Genomic DNA, 18971 nt, shown 5'->3' with positions numbered 1-18971 from the left:
GGCTTTAACAAGTGAACTTTAGCTTTCTTGGATGTAATTGGAGCCACACATTTACTTTCAGTGAACTAGGGTTTTCACTTTGGAAAATGACTCAGAATTTCAGGGATATTTTTATTTATTTGACTGAATTAGCAAAGATAATTTCTTCTTTGTGCTTTCCCTCCTTAAATTATGACTAAAACTGTATATTATTTTATTTGCTAGCAAAGCTGAATACTTAACATCCTGAGTATTATAAATAAGTTGCTGTCAGTAACTTCAGATGTTTGTAGTCCATCAAATGGTTCCTAGGTTTTTAGTATGTGTTAATAGAATTATTGACTTACTGATATCAGCATGCTGGTTTCTGTTAAAATTTCTTAACTAAAAGAATTTTAGTTTGAAAATAAACATAAGTTGAAGACATTTAATGCAATACCTTCTCATGTTGAATCTAGAGTTTACTTACATGAAAAATTAAAATATATAAAGAACATAATCAGAGAAGAGGAACTACTTCATTTTTAACTTTAATCCAAATGTAATGAGTGTTATTTTAAATTGTATTAATGGAACCAGACTACCATTTGTAAGTTGGATGTTTCCAATTATTTTTTTCTCCCCAGGGATGACTTGTATGTATGAGTTGTGGATATGGCTGAGGATATTGTCTATTAAGGGTCAGAAACTAAAAGATAATTGGGTTACTACTATCGCTGCACCCAAACTAAAATTTAATTTTAATTACGATTGCCTGAAATGTAGAGAGACTGATCACAAGACAAAAGTATTTTTAAAACTTGTTGACAAAAAACTCAGTAAATGAGTCTTGGAATATAAAATTGTAAACAAGGTTTTTTAAAAAATTGTGTCACAATTTTGATGTCAGTAGCAATTTATAAATTTTAAATTAAATAATGTCATCTGTAACTGTCTTTTTAAGTTGAACTGTATGAAATTGCTAATAATATTTTTAACATAGAAAACTGGTAGTTTTGCATGGTTTGACATATACTTTCATCAGAGCTTCTTAACTGTGAAACCATACACACACACACACACACACACACACACAGTGAGGTACTGTCTACTTGCAAATGTGTCTATCAACACACTGTAAATGGTCATTTAATTGTAGGGCTTGTGATTCTGCAAGCAGTTTGGTTGTTTTTACAATGACCGATCTTCTTACAGGTATAGAAAGAACCATCCTCACCTCTCCCAAACCCTTGCCTGTGTGTATCCATGTTTCTTTGCTGCCTAAAATAAGTATTCACCATTACTAGAAATGAAGAAGTATTGTGGATAGCAAATAAAACTTTCACTATGCTTTAATCTCTAAATTACCTCCTCTACCTAATAGGTATAAAGTTATTGCTTGCACAGTAACTATACAACTTTGGCATCTTGCTATCTTACTTTCATTTCTATCAGAATGTCCCAAACGTGAAATCTGAGGAAACACAGAATAGGTGGAGCAGACTGTAATTGAATAAGAAACTATGTACTTTATTAAAAGATAATAGAAAAAGTTTAAAAACTTAGAGTTCAGATGATTTAGGCACTTCAGTATACAATGTTGGCTGAATTAGTTACGGAACATGAAAGGAAAGGTGATAGGTATGGAGATGTTCAAATTTAGTGACAGTTTGCTAAATGCTGTGTCTAAGGCCCCATTGAATCTAGACTTAAGGGAAGAGTTGCCTTTCTCCTAGTTTAACACTAATGTTTAACTCTACAGATTTCTCACCTTGCAATATTCAGTTCACATTAGCTGAGGTAGTAAAACATCTTAATACCCTTTAGGAGTATTTTTAACAATAATAGCTAAAACAGAAAGGAATCTGTGTTTAGCTGTCAACTTGATAATACTAACTTAAAAATCATATATGGAAATTCTCTGTCTTTGAGCGTTCTCCTTCATTATGTTTTACCGCAATATATGAATCGATATTTAGTGTCTCTAGTGTTTGAATATATTGTGATTGTATTCTTATTCATATATACAAGAGTGGTTTGGATGAGGATAGTAAAACTATACTACCAGAGATTAGATGGCAGTCTAATTAAAAATTAGTGAAAAGGCTGAATAATTTTTTAAAACAACAAAATAACTGCAGTTTTGTAATTCTTTTAAAAGTATATAATTCAAACTTTGTTGTTTCTTCAGTATAGGAAGATACTCTAATGGTTTTGTGAATTTGGATTATTTTATCAGTAGTCAAAATGTTAACCATCTGTACAGTGTTTGAAAATAGTTTGTACCCAGGTGTTTTGAACATCATCCCTGCAGGCAAGTTCATTGCTCATTAAGGTCACTGTCTTGGCAGAAATAGACAGTCATCAAGGCTAAATCAGCATGGTCTCTACTTGGTGAACTGTAACAGACTCTAAATGGGATGTCTATTGAATTGAATGGCTGTAGGTTGTGTTTCTTAATGTTTAGGCATCACTAGGTATGTATGTCAATATATTTTTTAATATTATAGATGTTTGCATGTTTTTAAGTTGTTTCTTTTCCATAGACTGTATTTTTAGGTGTGTAGTCTCACTAACTGGTTGGTTGCTCTGTGTTGGTTCAGGAAGATCATGGAGAAGTAAGTGAGTAAAGATAGATTGCAAATTAGCAAGTAAGTAAATTTAGGTAATTGAAAGTAGTAAAGACTGCTAAGAAAAAATACGGTTGATCACAACAATAAAGAATGGGGATACTCAAGAAGGATATACCTGGATGAGTCCTGACTTGCTGAACTGGTTCCTTAATTTGAACATAAAGTACTAGAGAATTGTAAAGGGTGAAAGGATAATCTATAAATATTTGTGCTTGAACTGAAATAGTTAAAACAAGAAGGAAAACACTAAGGAACTATATGCTACTCCGGAACTTAGACTTTTTGAACAAGGTCACTGACCTGGGGCAAGAAACTCTAATCCCTAGGCCAGCTATTTAACTTCTGAAGCTTCTGTTCTAGTAGGGGAAATAAGGGTGGATAGGTGCTTTAAAAGTATACTGAGTTCAAGTAGGAGTTGAAGGCCAGATTGAAGGCAGTGCAGACTCCTAGTCCACTGTTTGCTTTCTGTTCTGTCTGCCACTGAGGACTTTGTCTATATTTTAGTCTTGTGAAGTTCAAAGGAAAAAATATAATGTCTTTTCAAAAAGAAGAAAATCTAGGCCAAATTTATTATATTATCCTCAGTATTTCAGTATTACCCCAAGTAATAATATATGTATGTTGTTAAAAGAGATTAGGTTTTGGGGGCAGAAATTTTTCTGCCTTACATTTTTATTTCACCATGTTATATTTATTTTCAATTTCTCATTTTCTTGAATATTATGTATACTTACAAAGCCAAAAACCTGACACTGCATGGCCTTGTCCAGACTAGAATAGTTGCACATCTGCTTTGAACCCCTCTTTCCTCATGTGCTGCAGTTCTGTCTGTCTGTGATGTCTCTCTCCTCAGTGCACTTGAGAGATGAAAACATTAACTTTTTCTTAAAACATGTAGAACCTATAGCCAGGATGTTCTTTTGAAACTATGGCAGACTTTTATAGGTAAGATGTTGAAACATCTCTGTGGTGTTAAGTAGCAAGAATTCTGTGTTAACTAACAAGGAAAGTCAGTAAATCACTGTAACCCATGGTTTCTTTATGTTTTAAGTATAATTGAAGAGATGCATAGCTCTTAGTGTAGCAAATCCTTTCTGGCAAATGTTAGAGGTGAAATTGTCAAGTCAGAAGGTGAACCTCTTCATCCAGCAGCAAAGTGGCTAGAACAACATGTACTGCATTTGATAGCAAGAAAGCACTGTGGCCCTTGGTGCAGGCAAATGTGCCCCTGTCCTGGCTGTCGCACATGGAGAACTCCACCAGGCTTTCCTCCCGCCACAGCCCCCACACAGTGAGACAGGGACCATGGGTGTAGTCAGAGTAGGGTGAGGGCCTGTTGGGGGGGGAGAAGCAGGGTGGAATATTTACAGTCAGAGCAATGTAACAATGGGCAAAGAAGTCCCTATTGAAAGTCTGTGCTAAGCATTATGCAAAGTCAAGGTCACACTAATTCTCTAGGGTAAAAGATATAGACATCTTCAGTAAGATCAGTTAAAGGTCAAAAGGCCAGGAGCATCTTGGCCTGGAATGTTGAGTGTTCTGCAAGGGTATCAGCATAACCTGTGACTCCACTGTCAGCCCTGGCAATCAGACTATGACCCAGCCCACCTTGAGGACAGGGCAGGTGATGGAAGTCCACACCCCTAAGTTTTTTCATGTTCTCGAAAAATCCTCAACTGCCTATAAAACCCCCTAAACAACGCACCACTACGGGCTCTCTTGTTCCCTCCTGGCGTGAGCCGGGAGCTCTTTCCTCTCCCTTGGTCTCTAAATAAAAGCCTTGCTCTCCTACCTTGAGTGTTTGTGAAGCTCATTCTTTGGCTTCGTGAACAAGAACCCCGGCATCAACAGGGAGAGGTCTGTGCAAGACCAGGAAATGTCCCCCTGGAGTTCACCCCCTTTCCCTCAGCACTGCAATCCTGGTACCTGGAACCCTGCCCGAAGGGCCCCTAATCCATTTGTATGTAAGGAGTGATCAGGGCTGTTGTTGGGGAGAGCAAGTGGATGAGCTTGATCACACCCACATAAGGCTTCAGCCAGTGTCAGACAGAGCCGGGGTGAGAAGAGAGCTTGGCAGGCCATCGCCAGTCTCTCGTCCCTCTGCCATTTTCCTGCATGGAACTCTGAAGAGATTAAGAATCCTGATTTTGAACCTAGCCTACCAGAAGGTTGTGAATTTATATTTCAAGATATGGCATAGGACATATTTTATGTAACAGTTATCCATCTGATTAATGACTTGTAAATGTTTAGACATAAAGTATGTGGGCCTCTGATTGTAGTTTCCTCTGGGTCCTAGAAGGGAAGGGAGAAGATCATTTGAACCTTCATTTCTCCTTGTGGGTTAGCCTATGTCTTTGATCCTGTGTCTGTCTAATACTGGATGAGGTCTGCCAGGATAACCTTGGGTGGTTCCCTTAGCTGAAATCTGGTCCACACTATGCCCTGGCACTAAAATGAGATGACTTGACTAACGCCCCTTGATTTGGGTGTGTAGTGATGCACTCTGAATTTATGTGCATTCTGAGATACCATAGTAGCAGGTGGAAAGATTTAGTGACTGGGTATTTGGGGGCCAAAAGGGACAAGGGAAGAAGAGAAATTGGATAAAATCAGACAAAATGATTTCTTAGGATTCTTAGTGAATTTCAGTTTTCCATTAATTAACCATTGATTATTAGATGTTGGGCCTTCATATCCTAAGATTTGTAATAAATCTTTCTGTACCTACTTAAATACTTTTAGGTTTAAAAAAAAAGAGAATAATTAGGATAAATGTTTTATTGGAGCTGATTCCTTTACATCTCAGTAAATGCTGTTTTATAGGAGAAGAAGTAACAAAACACACCAATATCATCAGTTCACTCTGATATGCTGCTTACATCCCAAAGAGAATTTACAAGTAAAAATATTAATGTTTTCAGAACTTTTGTAATATGTTCTTTCAATCAAAATGGTATTATTTTATTCTTGTGTGTATATAAATAATATTTCCTAAACTTGAGATATTTAAAATATTTCCAGTATTCATAGAAATACTTGATTCCTTTTGTTTATTTGTGTATTAGTACCACAAACTTGGCATTTTTAGTTTCTCATTTGAGTTAATTTTCCAGAAAGATCAAAACTTATCCCTTAAACTTAAAAGTTTATTTTTTGTCTTAATCATTTTTGACAGTTAAACTGTTCTACAGTTTATGTAAGTGTATAATACCTATACACAAACAGAAAGACATAATAATGTTTTTCCTGCATTTATCAAAGAAATATTTCTAAAATTATTTAATAGTGCTAATAATGTTAAACCTTAAGTAATTGAGTTTTAGGACTTCTTTATTCTGTAAGAAAAGAATTCAGAGTGTAGTTTGTTGGTTATCAAATATTTTTCACATCTATAATTTAATTATATGGCTGTTAATATAAGGCTTGAAATATAAATATAAAAATAGAATTATTTAAAAAGTTGAGAAATAAATGAGGTTTTAATGTCTTAGAATGTAATGGTTTTCATCTGTTGTAACAGACATGAGGAAGTAAAACTCATTTTATAAAGTTCGCTTTTCAAATTATAAGGGTATTTATGGGTTTTAGGAAATGGGTATCTCAGGAAATAAAATGCAAAAAGTTAACACTGTAAGGTTTTCATAATACGATGAATTATAAAAATTTATAGGCATTTTAGTGAAATTCAAATGCACTGAAGAGCAAAAGCTGAGTCTGTGCTTTCGCCTAGTGAGTCTCAGATTACTTTTTACTTATTTATTAATACATTAAAATGAATCATTCTCTAGATTTGTACTACAGAAAGTGCCAGTTAATTTCCAAGGAGGATGTCACTCATGATACAAAGCTTTTCTGCTGGTTGCTGCCACCAAGCACTCACCTTCAGGTGCCGATTGGGCGACACGTTTACCTCAAACTAACTGTCACAGGTAAGGGAAATAGAGGCTTGGGCCAGCACTTTCTTTTATCTGCAGTCCAAAATCAGTACAGATCCCTTTAGAAAGTAACTGTGGAGGTTATTAGTAAATGTTTCTGGGGAGCTAGATTTAGTGATAGGTAGATCTAGGTTTGTTGACTCAGTGTTCCTCCATGTTGGAGCTGTAGCCGTGCCACAGCACCACACGGAGCACAGACATTGCCGTGAGGCAGATTCCAGCACTGCGGGTTATACCAGCACTGCAGTGTATTCCTAGCAGAGATGTGAGGGAGGACACAAACGTTCTTTCCTGAGGACAGCTACTAGAAATATATACTAGTATCTCTCAGTAGCCACTTATGCTTATGTCATTTGTGAAGCAGAATTTATAGAATTCAAAATGAGTGGGTGTATTATAAATGATTTCCTCATAATGTGCCACCAGTATAACCAGCTTTATAAAGATATTCCTCACTGCATGAATTATTTTTTCCTCATTTCACCCTAAAATTACCTCATTTGCTTGTTTTAAATGCCCAACATTTTCTTGGCCTTTTGAATCTACAGAAGGCAACATTCTCATGTCAGCCATAGTGTTCCCAGCACCCGTCTAACAGACTCCCAGCCAGGATGTGGTGAATACAGTGTATTACAATGGCACTACAACCTTTCTCTTCGTCATCACTAATGCCAGATCGTCATTCAATAGCTGGTATCTTTCTCAGTGCAGTTATTGTCAATGTATTATAATTTACAGATAGATTAATTTTGTATATATCAAGGAACCATGTATAAAATGGAGATCTTCCAAATGTGTGGTGACTCCTTTTCTTTGGAATTTGCCTAGCTGAAATATAGCATGAATTCTTATGGATTTTATCCTATTTTTTAATATAGTCTTGGAAGTAGTTGGATTAACATTCTTTTCTTCCAGTTACCAAAGTAATATATAATATTTTAAAATGTTAAAACAATTCAAAATATATTAAGTAAAAAGTGAAATTTTCTTTCTCACACTCAAATGATCCCACTGGCTATCAGTAGCCTTGTTAAAAATGTGATGTATAATTAAAATTATGTTAATACCTTCTTACTTTTGATGCATTCCATTGCAAAGTTTATATGCTGATGGAGTAGATGGTTGTCTAAATTTATTATTAGAAATCCCTATCATCTGATGCCACACTTAATAAAAACAGATTGTTTATATTATGGGTAAAGTATTGATTTGTTAAAATTATTCCAGCATACATAGGTTTGGTTATATATATATATATATAGATGTAGAACATACATTTAGAATTATACATACATTAGATATACAGTTTCAAATATATACTGATAGCATCATGAAAATTGTATGCTTCATCTTCATTTGGGGCTTTAGAGTTTCAGAATTGAATTTCTTTGTTATGACTTTTTTAGGTACTGAAATTGTGAAGCCATATACACCTGTATCTGATTCCTTAATCTCAGAGTTTAAGGAACCACCTCTTCCCAACAATAATTACATCTACTTTCTGATCAAAATTTATCCTGCTGGACTCTTCACACCAGAGCTTGATCATCTTCAAATTGGTTAGTATTTTTGGTTTTGTTTTTGTTTTTAACCTCATTTGTGTTCTAGACTGGGTCACATGTTATACTGTCCTCTGATTATCTCCATGTGGGAGTCGATCATATATCTTACAGTTAACATGTCTACAGCCAAAATCATATTCTCTTTCGCACCCAACCCATCCTTAGTTGCGGCATCACTGTTTGTCCTTGACCCAGTCTGGAGACTTGAGTCATCCTGGAGTCTTCCCATTTTCTCCTTCCCAATCCAGTCCTCCCCTAAGTTCTGTGGAGTCTACCTCCCACTGATTTTTGATCTTCTCTATCCCCCATGCCCTGCTCTAAGATCAGGCCTTCATCGTGTCTCATTTGACCTCTCCCCCTCTCAGTTGCCTCTGGCTGGTGTCTCTTTATCTGCATGTTCTAGTTCTTCCACCAGCCTGCCCTGAGAATAGATTTAATCATGTTGCTCTGAAGCTTTGAAACCTCTGATGGGTCTTCATTCCCTAACTGATTAAGTCCTCTGCATGGCCTGTAAAAACTGCCATGATCTCTCCAGATTCATCTCTTTCTATACAAAATATTTGTACTACTCAGAGTTCACAAGTGTGTTATCGTCATCAATAGTATGTGCAGTTGCTTCACAGGATGGTCATAAATCTTTTCTCTACCTGTCAAGTACCTTTTTTTAAAGACACAGTAACTTCTTTTGTGAAGCCTCCCTCCTTCTCTGGACTGCACCCCCCACCCCCCAATAACTAACACTTTGTTCATAGCTCTAGCATAAGAATAAAAATATTCTCTCTTTACATGACCTTGAGTTTGAGGAAGAGATTGTCTTCTCTTTGTATTTCCCACACCTACCATAGCAGTTGGCACATAATAAGCTGTCATTAAATGTACTTTGAAGGCGTTTATTAGAAGACTACAGTAAAATCAAAAGATTTGAGCCTCTTTCTGTTTCTTCTCTTTTTTCTGTGTCTTCAACTTTTTGCTGCCTTTGCGTAACGGTAAAACTGTTCTTCCCCTTTCTAAGACAGCATTGGTAGGAACATCAAGATAACAGTGACAAACATCACTAAAATTTGGAAATAAAGAAAACATGTTGCTTTCTGAAAGTTAAGTTTACCCATCTATACACGATGGACATGACCAGTTATCTTTGGTTGCATAAACCAAAATAATAAATATAAATGTGTGAACCTAAAGAATTTTTGAATACCCTCAAACCCAGTTCATTCAGTGACTATCATCTTGCAATGGACTGATTGATACATGATTGTAATTTAGGACGTGAAACTTAAGTAGTATTATAGCCTATTTGTGGGGATTGTGCGAACAGAGCAGGGTGGAGAGTTAGCATAGAGGATAAAAAAGGAAAGCCTGAAGAACAAGATCAGTGTGTTTTTAACTTCAGGAGAACTAGACGTGGCCCCAGTACTTGTATCATTTAGAGGATTATGCCCTGGTGTGTGATAACTCATGAGACCTCATCTTGGCCTAAATGAGCTACCCTGTAAAAATACCCACTTCTTTGTTTTAATTTCATGCTCACCAAGCAACTTTATGATAATTTTGGCCTTCTAGATGTCCTGACGCAGGCAGTAAAATGCTCTGGATAGATCACGTAATGCTCACTAGGTGCAGATAGCCTGGCTGTTAGTCGGTTGACATCATGACATGTGGACTTTAATCTCTTGTGAATTTGATTAGCATCGGGTACCTTGCTTGAGTCTCATTAATTTTATTATGACACTGGAGGAACTGGACTGTGGGCAAAAGTTATCAAGTTAACATCATTCTGTGGGTCTCCTTTAATGAACAACCAGCTTGCTCTTTCCTGAGGCTATTCTGATCTTATGGTCCCTTTCAGACTACAGCTGAGAGTGTCTGTTACTTTCAGTACTTAATTGATGAATCACTGCAATATACGTACTATTCTGCTATAGATGAGAAAGGAAAAATTACGAGCATCCAAGCATTTAAAAATAAACTAGGATTTTGGGAAGATGGCGGCGTGAGTAGGGCAGCGGAAATCTCCTCCCAAAACCATGTATATTTTTGAAAATACAACAAAAACAATGCCTAACAGAGAGACCAGTGGATACAGTACAACAGCCAGGTTACATCTACAGCTGCGAGAACTCGGCATCTCATGAAGGGGGTAAGATACAAGCCCCGGCCCAGCAGGATCCGAGCACTCCCCAAACCCAGCTCCCTGGTGGGAGGAAAGGAGTCAGAGTGGGGAGGGAGTGGAATCCCAGGACTGCTAAATACCCAGCCCTAGCCATTCGCACTGGGAGTGCAGACATACAGTGCATGGTGTGCTGGATATTAGGGAAACGGGACAGTAATATCTGCAAGCGGAGCCCACAGCTGGCTCCCCTGGGACAAAATAAAAGTGAGTGCTTTTTGAAAGTCTTAAAGGGACAGGGGCCTCACAGTTGGACAGAATCGTCCCAGCACACTCAGCCCAGCAGCTGGGAATCCCGGGGAACTCCAGGCACCCCAATCCCTGGGAGGCAGCGCAGCTCCAAAGCTCCTCACAGCGATAAACAGCCTGCTGTTCATTCCCCTTCCTGCGCGGCCCCAGCAGAGCAGCCTGGGAGCAGCCGCACCCGCAGCAGCCACCCAGAGCCTCCTCCCGGCGTGCAGCTGCCCAGCGCAGGCAGAGGAAGCCGGGGCAAAGTGCAGAGGGGCGCTGTTCTCGCAGGAGAGCACAGCCGGCATGCCTGCGTCTCCCCACAGGGCTCTGGGCTGCCCTGCTCGCCATGGCTCAGGAAATTAACCCAGAGCCTGCTCTCAGTGTGCGGGTAACTGGCACAGGCAGTGGAAAAGGGCAGGGCAACCAGCAAGCAGGAAGGGACTTTGTTCTCCCAGCTAACACACGCACTACCTGCCTCCAACTACCTCTATCACCATGAAAAGGCAAAGAAATTTGGTCCCATCAAGAATCACCCAGACAATCCCTGAGAGGGGGCCTGGGGAGATAGATTTAACCAGTCTTCCTGAAAAAGAATTCAAAATAAAGGTCATAACCATGCTGATGGACTTGTAGAGAAATATGCAAGAGCTAAAGGATGAGGTTGACAGGGAGATTACAGAAATAAAACAATCTCAGGAAGGACTTAAGAGCAGACTTAAGATGAGGTGCAAGAGACTGTTAATGGAATAGAAATCAGAGAAAAGGAACACAGAGAGTCTGAGGCAGAGATAAAAGGATCTCCATGAATGACAGAATATTAAGAGAACTGTGTGACCAATCCAGACGAAACAATATTCGTATTATAGGGGCACCAGAAGAAGAAGAGAGAGAAAAGGGATAGAAAGTGTCTTTGAAGAAATAATTGCTGAGAACTTCCCCAAACTGGGGGAGGAAATAGTTGCTCAGACTACGGAGGCACACAGAACTCCTGAGAGATGGAACCAAAAGAGGACAACACCAAGACACATAATAATTAAAATGGCAAAGATCAAGGACAAGGATAGAGTTATAAAGGCAGCCAGAGAGAGAAAAAAGGTCATCTACAAAGGAAAACCCATCAGGCTATCATCAGACTTCTCAACAGAAACCTTACAGGCCAGAAGAGAATGGCATGATATATTTAATGCAATGAAACAGAAGGGCCTTGAACCAAGAATACTGTATCCAGCATGATTATCATTTAAATATGAAGGAAGGATTAAACAATTCCCAGACAAGCAAAAGTTGAGGGAATTTCCTCCCACAAACCAAACCATCTCTACAGGGTATTTTAGAGGGACTGCTCTAGATGGGAGCACTCCTAAGACTAAATAGATGTCACCACAGAAAATAAAATCACAGCAAAGAAAGCGGACCAACCAAATACTAACTAAAGGCAAAAAATAAAATCAACTACCCACAAAAGCAGTCAAAGGAAACACAAAAGAGTACAGATTAAAACACCTAACATATAAAGAATGGAAGAAGAGGAATAAGAATGGAGAGAAATAAAGAATCATCAGACTGTGTTTATAATAGCGTAATAAGTGAGTTAAGTTAGACCATTAGGTAAAAAAGAAGCTGCCCTTGAACCTTTGGTAACCACGAATCTAAAGCCTGCAATGGCAATAAGTACATATCTTTCAATCACTCTAAATGTAAAATGGACTGAATGCACCAATCAAAAGACACAGAGTAATAGAATGGATGAAAAAGCAAGACCCATCTACATGCTGCTTACAAGACACTCACCTCAAACACAAAGACACACACAGACTAAAAGTCAAGGGATGGAAAAAGATATTTCATGCAAACAATAGGGAGAATAAAGGAGGTGTTGCAGTACTTGTATCAGACAAAATAGACTTCAAAACAAAGAAAGTCACAAGAGATAAAGAAGGACACTACATAATGATAAAGGGCTCAGTCCAACAAGAGGATATAACGATTATAAATACATATGCACACAATACAGGAGTACCAACATATGTGAAACAAACACTAACAGAATTAAAGGAGGAAATAGAATGCAATGCATTCGTTCTAGGAGATGTCAACACACCACTCACTTCAAAGGACAGATCCACAAGACAGAAAGTAAGTAAGGACACAGAGGCAGATGAACCTAATAGACATCTACAGAACTCTACACCCAAAAGCAGCAGGATACACATTCTTCTAAAGTGCACATGGAACATTTTCCAAAGTAGACGACATACTAGGCCACAAAAAGAGACTCAGTAAATTCCAAATGATTGAAATTCTACCAACCAACTTCTTAGACCACAAAGATATAAAACTAGAAATAAACTGTACAAAGAATACAAAAAGGCTCACAAACACATGGAGGCTTAACAGCATGCTCTTAAATAATCAATGGATCAATGACCAAATTAAAATAGAGATCAAGCAATATGTGGAGGCAAATGACAGCAACAGCACAAAGCCCCAGCTTCTGTGGGATGCAGCGAAGGCAATTCTAAGAGGAAAGTATATAGCAATCCAGGCTTATTTAAAGAAGGAAGAACAATCCCAAATGCATAGTCTAAAGTCACAATTATTGAGATTTGAAAAAGAAGAACAAACGAAGCCCAAAGGCAGCAGGAGGGACATAATAAAAGTCAGAGAAGAAATAAGTAAAATTGAGAAGAATAAAACAGTAGAAAAAATCAATGAAACCAAGCACTGGTTCTTTGAGAAAATAAACAAAATAGATAAGCCCCTAGCCAGGCTTATTAAGAGAAAAAGAGAATCTACACACATCAACAGGATCAGAAATAAGAAAGGAAAAATCACAACGGACCCCACAGAAATACAAAGAATAATTAGAGAATACTATGAGAATCTATATGCTAACAAACTGGAAAACCCAGAAGAAATGGACAACTTCCCAGAAAAATACAACCTTCCAAGGCTGACCAAGGAAGAAACTGAAAATCTGAGTAGACCAATTACCAGCAATGAAATTGAACCAGTAATCAAAAAACTACCCAAGAACAAAACCCCAGGGCCAGATGGCTTTACTGCAGAATTTTATCAAACATATAGAGAAGACATAATAACCATTCTCCTTAAAGCTTTCCAAAAAATAGAAGAGGAGGGAATACTTCCAGACTCATTCTATGAAGCCAGGATCACTCTAATACCAAACCCAGGCAAAGACCCCACCAAAAAAGAAAATTACAGACCAGTATCCCTGATGAACATTGATGCAAAAATACTCAACAAAATATTAGCAAACTGATTTCAAAAATACATTGAGAAGATCATACACCACGACCAAGTGGGATTCATCCCAGGGATGCAAGAATGGTACAAGATTTGAAAATCCATTAACATCATCCACCACATCAACAAAAAGAAGGATAAAAACCACATGATCAATCTCCATAGATGCAGAAAAAGCATTTGACAAAATTCAACGTCCACTCACGATAACAGCTCTCAACAAAATGGGTATAGAGGACAAGTACCTCAACATAATAAAGGCCATATATGACAAACCCACAGCCAACATCATACTTAACAGTGAGAAGCTGAAAGCTTTTCCTCTAAGATCGGGAACAAGACAGGGATGCCCACTCTCCCCACTGTTATTCAATATAGTACTGGAGGTCCTAGCCACGGCAATTAGACAGAACAAAGAAATACAAGGAATCCAGATTGGTAAAGAAGAAGTCAAACTGTCACTGTTGCAGATGACATGATACTGTACATAAAAAAATCTTAAAGACTCTACTCCAAAACTACTAGAACAAATATCTGAATTCAGCAAAGTTGCAGGATACAAAATTGATAACAGAAATCCGTTGCTTTCCTATACACTAACGAACTAGCAGAAAGAGAAATCAGGAAAACAATTCCATTCACAATTGCATCAAAAAGAATAAAATACCTAGGAATAAACCTAACCAAGGAAGTGAAAGACCTATACCCTGAAAACTACAAGACACTCTTTTAAGAGAAATTAAAGAGGACACGAACATGGAAAGTCATCCCATCCTCTTAGCTAGGAAGAATTAATATCATCAAAATGGCCATCCTGCCTAAAGCAATCTACAGATTCAGTGCAGTTGCTATCAAAATACCAACAGCATTCTTCAACGAACTGGAACAAATAGTTTTCAAATTCATATGGAATCACAAAAGACCCCGAATAGCCAAAGCAATCCTGAGAAGGAAGAATAATCCAGGGGAGATACCGCTTCCCAACCTCAAACTCTACTACAAAGCCACAGTAATCAAAACAATTTGTTACTGGCATAAGAATAGACCCACAGACCAGTGGAATAGGATAGAGAGTCCAGATATTAACCCAAACATATACAGTCAATTAATATATGATAAAGGAGCCGTAGACATACAATGGGGAAGTAACAGCCTCTTCAACAGCTGGTGTTGGCAAAACTGGACAGCTACATGTAAGAGAATGAAACTGGATCATTGTCTAACCCCATACACAAAAGTAAATTCGAAATGGATCAAAGACCTGAATGTAAGTCATGAAACCATAAAACTCTTGGATAAAAACATAGGCAAAAATCTCTTGGACATGAACATGAACAACTTCTTCATGAACGTGTCTCCCCAGGCAAGAGAAACAAAAGTAAAAATGAGCAAGTAGGACTATATCAAACTGAAAAGCTTCTGTGCAGCAAAGGACACTATCAATAGAACAAAAAGGCATCCTACAGTATGGGAGAATATATTCATAAATGACAGATCTGACAAAGAGTTGACATCCAAAATATATAAAGAGCTCACATACCTCTACAAACAAAAAGTGAATAATCCAATAAAAAAATGGTCAGAGGAGTTGAACAGAAAATTCTCTAAAGAAGAAATTCAAATGGCCAACAAACACATGAAAAGATGCTCCACATCGCTAGTCATCAGAGAAATGCAAATTAAAACCCCAATGAGATATCACCTCACATCAGTAAGGATCGCCACCACCCAAAAAACAAAGAACAACAAATGTTGGTGAGGATGTGGAGAAAGGGGAACCCTCCCACACTGCTGGTGGGAATGTAAATTAGTTCAACCATTGTGGAAGGCAGTAGGGAGGTTCCTCAAAAAGCTCAAAATAGAAATACCATTTGACCCAGGAATTCCACTTCTAGGAATTTACCTTAAGAATGCAGCAGCCCAGTTTGAAAAAGACAGATGCACCCCTATGTTTATCGCAGCACTATTTACAATAGCCAAGAAATGGAAGCAACCTAAGTGTCCATCAGTAGATGAATGGATAAAGAAGATGTGGTACATAATACACAATGGAATATTATTCAGCCATAAGAAGAAAACAAATCCTACCATTTGCAACAACATGGGTGAACCTAGAGGGTATTATTCTCAGTGAAATAAACAGGATGGAGAAAGACAAGTATCAAATGATTTCACTCATCTGTGCAGTATAAGAACAAAGCTTACAAACTACTGCCAAGTATTTACTGAAGAACTGAAAAGAGCAAGAGTATTTACCAAGAAAAACTGAAGGAGCAAAACAGCAGCAGACTCACAGAACCCAAGAATGGACTAACAGTTACCAAAGGGAAAGGGACTGGGGAGGATGGGAGGGAAGGGAGGGATAAAGAGGGGGGAAAAAGAAAGGGGGCATTATGATTAGCATGTATAATGAGGGGGGCACGGGGAGGGCTGTACAACACAGAGAAGACAAGTAGTGACTCTATAGCATCTTACTATGCTGATGGACAGAGACTGTAATAGTGTATGTGGGGGGGACTTGGTGATGGGGGGAGTCTAGTAAACATAATATTCCTCATGTAATTGTAGATTAATGATACCAAAAAAAAAGAAAGATTGCACCATATAAGTAAATCAACAAACAAACCAGAGTATTTACAAGTAGTTTTTGGCCTCACTTTGTTTTTACAGGAATTAAATTCAGAACAGCTCTTGTTTTAATCAGTAGGTCTTCTCAAAGATTTGATGGAGGCAAAATTAGTGCATTTTTTAACATAAGATTTTTAGAATACATTTCTATTTTAATTTTCTCCTCTATAGTCATGTTACTGTGGTTAAGAATCAATATGTAAGTAGTGAATATATATTCTCCACACTGTACCATGCAAGGCAGGTATATACACAGACTCTGCTTTTGAGGTGTTTATGATTGATTTAGTGATTAACCCTTTATTGATAATTTGTGTTTAAATACTTGGCAGTAGTTTGTAAGTTAGAGACTCCAGATGCTTTGGGAGATGAGCGTAATAAAACCTCATTATTAATTTGATTATAGTGATATAATCTAGGCATACTTGGAAGCTTAGTGAGTATTGCTAACACTGCTTACATACCATAAAGACTGAGATATAGTCTGAAAGTTAAGCATTCATCCTTTCTTAACTTTTTAACCTTCTCAGTTTCCCTGATTTTTTTTTCTGATACAGTTTATATTTCATTGTTTAGGAAATTTTGTTTCTGTAAGCAACCCTGAGGGCAATTTAAAAATATCCCGGTTCCAAGAATTAGAAGATCTCTTTTTATTGGCTGCTGGAACAGGCTTCACACCAATGGTTAAAATACTGAATTATGCTTTGACTAATATACCCAGTCTCAGGTATGTAATTTTATCTTGATCACTATCCTTTGTGAGGCTGTTAGATTAATATAAGGTTTTCTAAATTAATTCAATATTCTAAATTAATTAAATAGTGGATCTTAATAGACATGTTCTCATTTTCGTATTCATCATTTACTCTTCCTCCTCCAGTTCTAGTTCTTTTATTAACTTTATTCTTTTAGTTTGATACTTTTGGTCACCTTCTTTGCACTAAACATAGTCATGGCAGCTCCCTATTAGACTTTCTGTTCATGCATATCTTAAATGTACTTGAAATAGTTCTTTTTGAGTTGTTGTTTTCTTTTAAGGAAGGTGAAGCTGATGTTCTTCAATAAAACAGAGGACGATATAATTTGGAGAAGTCAACTGGAGAAATTAGCATTTAAGGATAAAAGGTATTAAACTCGTATTAGCTCTGTATTTAAGTATCCATATATGTGTAGTCAGTCTATGCCTTATTTCCTTTGACTGGAGTCTTTATTTGACCAAGAAGTTCTTTCAAAGAAAAAATAAACTAATCGATAACTCTCTAGAATGTAAATAATGTTAATAACCCTCCCCCAAAGAAATACTATTTGGTAAGATCAATGTGACATAATACATGTATCAATAAAATATATACTGAGCTTTATATTTATGTTACATTATTTATACCAAGTTTGATTTCACTGAAAATGATCCACTATAGCCAATTTGGTAATTCAAGATTTTCTTGTTATAATGGGGACAGACCAAATCAGTTTGGTGAGAATGGATTAAGCAAAAACATATTTACTACCAGATTTCTTAGAACCTTTAACAACCATTGTGACTTTCCAAGATGGGGCTGCCTTATGCATTGTTCAGCAATATTTTTTCAATTTTTGTTTACATTAATACTTATTAATTGCTGTATCACTAGTGATCTCCTGTACAACAGTACTCTGGGAAACGCTGGTAGAAAAAAGTTTGAGTCAGACTGAGCTCAGTGGTAGAATGAGGCAGCAAGGAGAGCAAAGTACAAATCCTTTGCACTGAAAAAAGAGCCCTAGTGCTGTCAGCTGAAAAAGGAAGATAATTTAAATGAGTGCATACCCTATCTCCCCTAAAGGTATTTGAAAGCAGTAGGAAATTCTAAATGCATTTTTTAGGAAAAAATTGAAATGGACAAGCTGTCATACTTTCTAAAGCAGTTCCATAGTCATCAAAAGCTATTTCTAAGAAATTATGTGAAGTAGATATTTACATTAATACTAGTACGGTATCAAGTTCTAAGCCTTTTTGGAGAGTCCCAAAGCCCAGAAACCCAGTTGTCCCAGGAGCTCTGGGTTCCTCTGAGTATCTATGCCAGTGATGCTGTGGCCTCTTCTAGTTTTTCTCCCTGTTGTCTCCCATCCTCCTCTTCTTTCTCTTTCTATAAAGGACTTCCACAAATCAAAGGGGACCTGAACTTATTTATCCTCGAAGTATGTACTCCTGTTACATTCTTAAAATATAAATCTAAAGCATTTGCTATATTTAGGTTGTTATATGGCAGTTTAGAGCCTAATTTAATGAAATATAAATTCCTAGGTTTTCAAGTGTCTTTTTCACTATTTTAGAGTGGAAAAGTAGAAGCAGCATTTATTGAAAAACCTAAAGACCTAAATTCTTATGCATTGTTTAATTGAACATTATGCATTGTTTAATTGAAACCTAAATTCTAGTTTCATTCTACCATCACTAGCTTGAAACTTTATTCAAAAATTACTTAGCTTTATGGGCCTGGCTCTTCACCTTCAAAATAAACTAATGGCATCTTTCCTTTTACTTCACGAGGCATTTGTGAAGATTGGAGATAGTATAAGTGCTTTGGAAACTGTGAAGCCCTACCTC

The 18971-nt window shown here is 37.3% G+C and overlaps 1 protein-coding gene across 3 annotated transcripts in view; it reads left to right on the top strand.

The window, feature by feature from the left end:
• Nucleotides 1–18971, top strand: part of CYB5R4 (cytochrome b5 reductase 4) — a 96146-nt gene that overhangs the window by 66490 nt on the left and 10685 nt on the right. For all 3 annotated transcript variants that reach the window (XM_073219393.1, XM_073219392.1, XM_037004922.2), the window contains 4 exons: nt 6383–6523; nt 7936–8088; nt 16964–17114; nt 17426–17512. In XM_073219393.1, the coding sequence (XP_073075494.1) occupies nt 6383–6523; nt 7936–8088; nt 16964–17114; nt 17426–17512 (532 nt within the window). The remainder of the gene's footprint in view (nt 1–6382; nt 6524–7935; nt 8089–16963; nt 17115–17425; nt 17513–18971) is intronic.

This window comes from Manis javanica, chromosome 13, assembly GCF_040802235.1.
Source record: "Manis javanica isolate MJ-LG chromosome 13, MJ_LKY, whole genome shotgun sequence".
NCBI lineage: Eukaryota > Metazoa > Chordata > Mammalia > Pholidota > Manidae > Manis > Manis javanica.
Note: the sequence above shows the minus strand (reverse complement) of the source record. Positions and strands in the feature narration are given on the sequence as shown.